At 32.6% G+C, this 8,733-nt stretch overlaps 1 protein-coding gene across 5 annotated transcripts in view; it reads right to left on the bottom strand.

Moving 5' to 3' along the window:
* LOC113366302 (coiled-coil domain-containing protein AGAP005037) overlaps positions 1-7,455 on the bottom strand; it is a 399,838-nt gene extending 392,383 nt beyond the window's left edge. For all 5 annotated transcript variants that reach the window (XM_026607886.1, XM_026607887.1, XM_026607888.1 and 2 more), the window contains exon 1: positions 5,133-7,455. In XM_026607886.1, coding sequence (XP_026463671.1) covers positions 5,133-6,879 — 1,747 coding nt within the window. In that variant the 5' untranslated portion in view covers positions 6,880-7,455. The remainder of the gene's footprint in view (positions 1-5,132) is intronic.
* Positions 7,456-8,733: the final 1,278 nt, after the last annotated feature.

The following is an 8,733-nucleotide window of genomic DNA, read 5'->3' as shown; positions in this document are numbered from 1 at the left end:
GGGGGGGTCCATAAATCCCTAAAAAATCGATCACGTGATAAATGAATGCCCCTAATATGTTTCTTATTATATTTAACCTTATTTTTATAATTAAGATTACTCTCAATTTTTAAATTACAAAAAAATAATGAATAATTTGAAAAATTATTCTGTTTTTTTTTTTTTTGTAAAAATATTGAAATTTTTGACCAATTTTTCAATGGCACACATATAGTCGCATGGTCTTTGCAAAATCTAAACTTTTCAAACAAATATTTATATGTAGAGAGAAATTCTTGAAATGTTAGCAGCCAATAATAAGTCAAAGTAAAGTCAAAAATAAATTGGAATAAATAGTAAAAATATTTATTAGTGCGTCAGCATAAAAACAAATACAAAATAGAGAATAATTGTTTTTAAGTGAAAATTGATTATATTAAAATGTGATCGGCTAATAAATTTCCTATAATCTATTGTTACCGATTTCCAAAAAAACTGCTAAAGTCTATATATATTAATTTCTATAATGTATTGACTAGTTTTATCAAAAAAAACATCATAAAAATATTCTGTTCAAAATGCAATTGCAAAATGTTGCAATTGAAAGTGATATAGAGTCCAGTGCAATAATTTTATAAATATCACTTGATTTCTATAATGTTTTTAAGCACTAATTACTAAGAAATGAATTAATTAAATTTATATTACAAGCTATTTTTGTTTTAGGCGTATTTACTAATATAGTAGTTAGTTTGTTGTTGAAACCCAGAAGTTGGACTTCACAGATTTGGTAAAGTTTCCACCAAGACGTCATACGGCACTATTCGCATTATATATATATATATATATATATATATATATATATATATACAGGTATATATTATGTACCCAGGGCGTCGATTGCCTAAAATTCAGATGTTTCCCTGATTTGATTAGTTATGCCGGTGGTACTGCAATGAATATGTGATCAGAATCCTAACTTGCTGATTTTGGCAAACTGGTGCAAACACGAATTAACAATATGATATACATAATTATATGCAGATTATGCACAATATTAAAAAAATATGTATATTTATATATACAAATATACATATATAACAAATAACAAATGACGGGTGGTCCATCTAGTAAATTAATAAAGAATTCCGCACGGTGTGGCCTGCAGGCAAGTTGCTATCGATAAATTCCAATTTTTAAATGGGCCACCCTATATTTTTAGAAATAATTTTTCTACAAGTTCTTAACAAAATTCTTCTTTACTACAAACTATCACTAGGCAATTCTATATTAAATACTGAGTATTTAAGTATGTATTTTACTAGTGCTATGGGATTTTATTCAAACTCGCAGATTTTGCCCCAAAATATTGCAAACAAATACTATTTTTTCCTTAAATATAATAAAAAGTTACAATGGATTGTATTTAATTAATTTCAAAATTAATTTATTGCAATTTGAAATCTGTTGCAGTTTCAACACATAGCAAATAAATGCCACTTTAATTCAAAATTATAATAAAAGATTTTATTCAATTCATTTCGAAATTTATGGCAATTTTTATTTCAAAAATCGACTTTCAAAATATGTTAGTCTCAATATTTCATGCGTATTTTAATCTATGCTTATTGTTAGAATTTCATTTATCAAAATATATTAGATATATTTTACAAAATTGCAAGATATTGTAAATCTTATCGTAGATATTTCAAAATGAAATGGAAATGGCTTCTATGACACAATCACCAGTATTTGTAAAGGTAAGTAAATTATCTCAAACACACATTAATAAATGTAGAGATAATAATAGAGAGCCTAATCGAAATTTTGTAAAAATGGAAAATATTTTTCCAAAAACGTTCACAATTCAAGACAAGATAATCTTAGGTAAAGTAATATGAAAAAATACTTAGCCATAAATACATTGATATGATTTTGTAATTATTAAAAAAATTAGAACCTGGAAAGTGTTGATTATTAAATATAATAACCCTTTGATAAATTCATTCTGCAAGTAATTCAAATAAAATTAAAACTAGTGGTGAATGGTATCGTGCCTCAAGGCAAACTGCTGGAAATTTTCATACCGTAATTTAAATTTTTTGAAAACTCAAAAAATGCAAATTATTTTTTTTAAAGATATTTGAATTTTGTTGAAGATTATTGGAAATTTTGAAAACATTCAATAAATTCATATGTAGAAAATATTGATAAAATTGACTATTTTGAAAACTTAGAAATTTTGTGAAAATTGTTCTTGAACATTTTTGATACCTATTTATGTCCGTTGATCCAGATTGCAGAAAATATCTGATTTTGGACCGTCAAAAGGCATTAAAAAAATCTAGATCTCCGAAACCAATTGACCTGCCTTTACAAAATTGTATAATTTCATCATGAGTAATGTTTTTTGAATTACTCAAATCGGATTCAAGCTCCGTTCCCTCAAAAACTCGATTTCTTTTTTCTGCACTCTTTGCACCCTATCTCCAAAACGGCTGGACCTGCCTTCGCCAAAAACTAATCAGCACATGTTCCTATCAACAGGACTTGAATGATTTTTGAACCATTCAAATCGGTTGACAAATGTCATTCGCATTTTTGACAGTATGGATCACGTGACTTTAGTTTAAACATTTTTAAGAAATTTCAAAATTTCCAAAAAAGTCGAATTTCATAAATTCCAAAATTTCCAAAAAATTTTCAAAATTTGCAATGTCTTCAAAAAAGTTTAATTCTTTCTTTCGAAGTTCGAAGTTCTCACAAAATGGCCTTTTTTTCTCAAAAAAATTATTTTCTAAAAATTATCAAAAATAATGTACGGGTTTTAAATATTTTAAACTACGATGCAGGAAGTTCTAGTGCAATAATTTTATAAATAACACTTGGTTTGCGTATTAATTTAATTTAATTTAATTTTAATTTAATTTAATTTTTAATAAGTGTATAAAATAAAAGTGAATAGAATACTAGTAATAATAATAGTACAAACAAAAGAAGGAAATGTAATCAATGATGGTTGCTCTCACTTACCTCAGGACAAATTACTAAAAAATTAATACAAATCACTAAACTTCAATTTTCCCTAATAATTTGAGTAAATTCCAACCTAACCTTTCGATTATCGATTACGTAGTTATATCTGTACCGGCATATATACTTAAACAAATATGATAACGATTTCCTCATACAACTCGGCGGCTGCTGCTTATTTGTATAAATTAGTAAACCTTCTCGCGCGAATAATAATTATTTGGCGTGTATAAAATGATATGTGGCAAAAACAGAACGCCTGCACGAGGCATTTGCATATGTGAAAATTAATTATTATAATTATCCTATTTCAACACGAGGAGGAATTGGAAATATAAACTAGCGATGTATGGCATCGTGCCTTAAGGTAAATTGCAGGAACTTCCCGTACCGTAACGAAATGTTCGTGAAATTTTAAACGTTTTCAAATATATTATTACAAATACTGTAACTTTCATCATTTTTGCTATCTTGTTATATCTGAGCAAATCAAATGTAAATCATAAATCAATTTATCTCCAGAACATCAACAATCGTCATTTCATTTCGAATTCAATTTCAAAAAAATAGTTGCCCAATTTACACAAAATTGAAAAAATGCTCCCGTATAGTCACAGTCTAAACGCATTTGCAAATAATTCTGTGCGACATTTTCACTTATACTGTGCTTAGCTCGACGGCATTTTCACATTTTTCAATAGTTTTCATAAAATTGAAAAAGTGCTCCAGTACATAAACAGTCCAAAACGCACTTCGGTAAGCATTTGTACCAGAGTGGCGCTTAGACTGTGCTTAGCCTGGGTTATTTTTTCAATTTTTAATCCAAAAAAAATTACAAAAATATTTTATGAAAAATGAAAAAAAGATGTAATAATTTTTAACTTCTCGTAGGGCAAGTTATAGTAATCGCAAAAAAATCGAAAATGAAAATTTTTATAGATCTTTACGTTTCGAAGGTTTCTGAACATTTTGGCATACCTTAGAAAAAATGGATGTATGTGTGTGTGTGCGTGTATGTATGTATGTTCGGAAACAAATTTCGCATTGATAAGGAGATGTGCTGATTAGTTTTTGGCGAAGGCAGGTCCAGCCGTTCAGAAAATACAGGGCAAAAAGTGCCAAATTATTGTAGTTAAAAATGATCATTAGACATATGCACATCAAATTATCAGATATTTTATTGAGATTTTAACACTAAGTATAAATTTTGTTTATATTCCTATGGGTTCCGTACCAATGCTTATGCGGTTAGACAGCGACGCAGCGCTTACGCGCTTTATATTTTGTCTCTATGCAGTAAAAGCAGTACGATTGCTTTGAAAAAAAGTTCAGATTTTCCAAAATATGTCAAAATGAAGAAAGCACTTTTTATCAAAAAAAAATGTTTAAAAAAAGTAATTTTTTGTCCACTTTATAGTTTCTCAAAAATCTAATTTTTTCGAAGTAAATTTATTTCCAAAATGTAAATCGTTTTTAAAAAAATAATAATTTTTCGTACGGGAAGTTCCAGCAAATTGCCTTAAGGCACGATGCCTTAATTGCCTTAAGACAGAATTCCACTTACAGCTAGTTTGAATTTGTTTTGTCAATACAAGCAGACGGTTTTTTAGATCATTCAAATCGGACGCTTAGTTCACTCAACAACTGCAATTTTTTGCACATTTTGCTCTTTATCTCCAAAACTGAGGAACCTATCCTTGCCAAAAACTAATCACCTCTTCTCCCAATCATTACAAATTGAATGTTTTTTTAGATCATTCAAATCCGATACTCCGTTCTCTCAAAAACTCGATTGTATTTTCTGCACTCTTTGCTCCGTATCTGCGTAACGGCTGGACCTGCCTTTGCTAAAAACTAATCAGCACATCTCCCTATCAATAGGAATCGAATGTTTTTCGAACCATTCAAATCGGTTGATCCTTGCGCCCGAAAATGTGGACATACAAAACACACACACATCTATTTTTTCTGAGGTGTTCCAAAATGTTCAGAAACCTTCAAAACGTCAAGAAATGCAAAAATTTTCATTTTCGATTTACTATCCAATCGGTCCATTACTATCCAAAGTTAATTATAATTTGGTCTCTGGTACAAAAAATTACATTGTATTAATGACTTACCATTAGGATGACGTTGATTTCCGTACTGCATAATCCTTTGCACTTCGCCAGCCTCGGAGCCGCTTTCACTATCACAAGGTGCCCTTGCAGGAACAGGAGGCAAAGGTCTCCTTAATTGAGGGTTTCTTATATAATCATCGGAACCTTTAGGCACTTCGTGAATGCGTCCATACACGTCACACACTTTATCGTTCACCGTCACTATTCTGCGCACTGGCAACCCCAAAGGAATCCTCGGAGAAACGTTTCCACCGGTAAAACTCACACGTTTTGGGGTAAGAGGATTCACCAAATCAGACTCGGATACTAAACTGCCACGTTTGAAAATCGGTGCAGGAATTATTTGTCGTCGTTTCTGGTCAATTTGAGGTTGGGCTTTGGTGCCGATTTCGGAACGGGATACGTATATGGGATCTATGGCATGTGGTGGAACCACAGGCGGTGTAAGGCTTCTCAGGCTGTTGAAACGATCGAAACAATTTGCGTAGATTTGTTCCTCGTTGCGTTTGTTCATTTCTTGCAGTTTTTTCCAACAGAATGCTTCGACGTTTTGGCGCGTTTGCACCTTTTGCATATCACGCGGGGGAAGTGTTGGTGCCGGTATTGGTGACCCTATTTTTCTATGCTTTTCACCATCTTGTTTGCAAATGCTTTTTTCAGGTGTACTACAAGCTTGTGGACTTTTAATACCGTCACTAGTCGGTCCTAGGTTTTTCAACTTGGCATAATCACCAACATCCTTATCAATGTCGTCACCGAATTCCTTATCAGGCAGTAATTGCATACCATCACTAGGTTCTGTGGGTACTTTAGAACCATCCAACTTATGCCTTTGTCTTGGAGACAAACTTCTAGTCCGTAATTTTGACGTATTATACACAACAGGAGCTTTTGTGATCTTCATTTCAGCACTAACTCCTTCAAATGCTTTGGAGTCATCTGTAACATTACGGTTGGGTTGATAACCCATTTTGTGGTTCACGTTGAAGGATGTTGCACGTTTTTCAAAATTCCGAGTTGCAGGCACTGGTTTAGATTTAATACCTGACTCGTTTATAATTTTGTCTGCATTAGGAATAGCCACTGGTCTAGGTTTTGCAGCAATTTTCGTCGAAGGTATTTTGGATTTCGTGTCCAGGAAGTTCAAAGGTGATTCTGTACGTTTATCAGGTGCTGATGAATTTAATTTGGGCAGTCTGGATATTTGCATAGTGCGTCCAGGTGTTGAAAAAATTGGTGCAGAGTTTCTACCAGAAGTGCTGATACCTGTGCTTCTATTAACAAAGTCCACTGTGGGTTTTTTTAATCGCGAAATTTGTTTGAGTTGAGGTTTGGTGTCGGAGGAATCTGATATCAGCGTACTTGACGACGAGCTGGAGCTATTAGGTATTTTAGACTTAGGTTTTGAATCTTTGTTATAAAGTGGACCAGAGTACAAGTTGCTTGTTTTATCATTGCTCACGATTTCAAGTTCCCTTTGCATCCTTTCAACCTGGTCCTCCAAGTTCATAGAAGGTTGTCGAGGGACATCAATATTGCCAAATCGGCGCACAACTTTGATATCACTGACGTCTTTAGAAGGTTCCAAAACAATCCTGCGTATAGGTTTGGTTTTTGAGGTTGCACTCCGATCAGCCCAAGTTGTTTCAGGTTTACCATTTTCACTTGGCGATCTTGTTTTAGAGAATAAGGAAACTGGGAAGATTTTTCGGATGCCGGAGCCGCGTTTTTTCACTTTATCAGACATATTGGAATCACTGTTGTCTTCACTGTTGTGCACTAAGTCACCGTTTTTCTGCACTTCTTCAACACTCACTAAATTGTCGTAGATGGATTGTTTTTGCACTATTTCTTGGGTAGCATATTCTACAGCAGGTTCAGAATCAGGAACTGGTTTCACGTTGTTATTTTCTTCCACAACTACAGGTTTACCTACAGTCTTACCTTCGATTTTGATTTTCAAATCCAAATCACACGAGTGACTGTCCGGGTTGATGCTATCAAAATTTGAATATTTACTTTTAAACCTCTCAACTTCTTCAGTAGACAATCTGGTCAAAGAGTTTCTAGATCTTGCAATCGGTAAACGAGGTTTTGGTTTTACGGTCGGAATACCAACTATGTTGTACTTGGGTACAGTTTCGTCATCAGATATATCAGGTTGTCGAAAAGGATTTTCTTGATCAATTATCTCATCACCACAAACAAACTTCAACACACTTTTATCAGACTTGAGCTCAACTCGTTTCTCAAAACTGACACGTTTTGGTGACCTGCCATTTGTTGATTTACCATTAGCACCGTTGATAAGAATACTTGGACTCGGTGTACTAGGTAAATCTGGTGCAAGATTTTCTGTCAAACTCCTTGGTGCAGGATTTTCTGTCAAACTTCTTGGTGCAGGATCTGGTTTGCTTTCAGATATTTCTGGTGAATCTTTTTCCTTAGATTCTTCTTCACTTTCGTCACTTTGTGGTAGAAGAACTCGCTCGGCCCGCAGCGGTTCTATAATTTCGGTCGCGCAAGAAGACATCGGGGACTATTGGCAAGTTGCACAGTTGTATTTATAGGATCTTGGCCCGATGAGGCTTCTACGAGTTTCTCCTGTAATAATAATGATTTTATTAGAATCGTATGATTGCACTGAACGGACTTAGATAACGCGGTAAAAGATTAGATAACATTTTGAGGCGGAGGTAATACTATTCGTAAACGATTTGATATAAAATCAGGGATGGCAAACATTTTTATAATGAGGGTCATTATCACCACAACCGCATGTAAGGGCGTCTAAAGTTATATAAAACTAGTGGTGTATAGCATTGTGCCTTGAGGCAAATTGCTGGAACTTCCCGTACCGTAACAAAATATTAAATGTTTTCAAATCATAAATACTGTAACATTGTCTAATATTCATAAGAATTATATAAACTGAATTGCAAAGTTAAAATTATTTATTTAAGGGGCACAACTAGTGTAACCGCCTAAAAAAAGGTGATTTTTGGAAATTTATATTAAAAAAACTACTATATCAATCATTTCAAAATTTTAGGAATATATTTATACATGTTTTAAGAATACATAGTGAATTTTTTTCAAGAAAAAATTAAATATGTTTTAAGTTATCGTCGATCTCCAACGGCGCGACAAAAAAAAAGGCCCTTCACTACTGCAATGATTCCGGCCTTCTACGTGGATAAAATTTAAAAAAAAATTTTCGTTAAACTAGATAATATTGTCTGTAAAATGAACTACGATAAAGAAAAAAAATCAAAAATTGACAACATGACAGCGTTTTTTTTAAAAAAAGTCGAATTTTACCCAAAATTTTGGTCGTTTTTGGACTGCCAAAATTCGATTTTTGATCCGATCAAAAAATCGATAGTTCATTTTACGGAGAACTATATAGAAAACATGTAAAAAAAATTGATAGTGATCATATCATTTGTTTTTGAGTAATCGCTGCAGCCAATTCGAAAAATGCTGTTTCGAGAAAAACGCGTTTGAAGATAAAATAATCGTTATGCTATATACTATATATATATTCTTAAAATGGCAGTAACTCAAAAACTATTTAAGATATCGATTTAAAATTTTAGTA

The sequence above is a fragment of the Ctenocephalides felis genome, unplaced genomic scaffold, assembly GCF_003426905.1.
Source record: "Ctenocephalides felis isolate EL2017-DRISC unplaced genomic scaffold, ASM342690v1 CF-g0.4_SCAFFOLD_01170, whole genome shotgun sequence".
In the NCBI taxonomy this organism is placed as follows: Eukaryota; Metazoa; Arthropoda; class Insecta; order Siphonaptera; family Pulicidae; genus Ctenocephalides; species Ctenocephalides felis.
The sequence above is the reverse complement of the archived record's forward strand: the minus strand, read 5'-3'. Positions and strand labels throughout refer to the sequence as shown.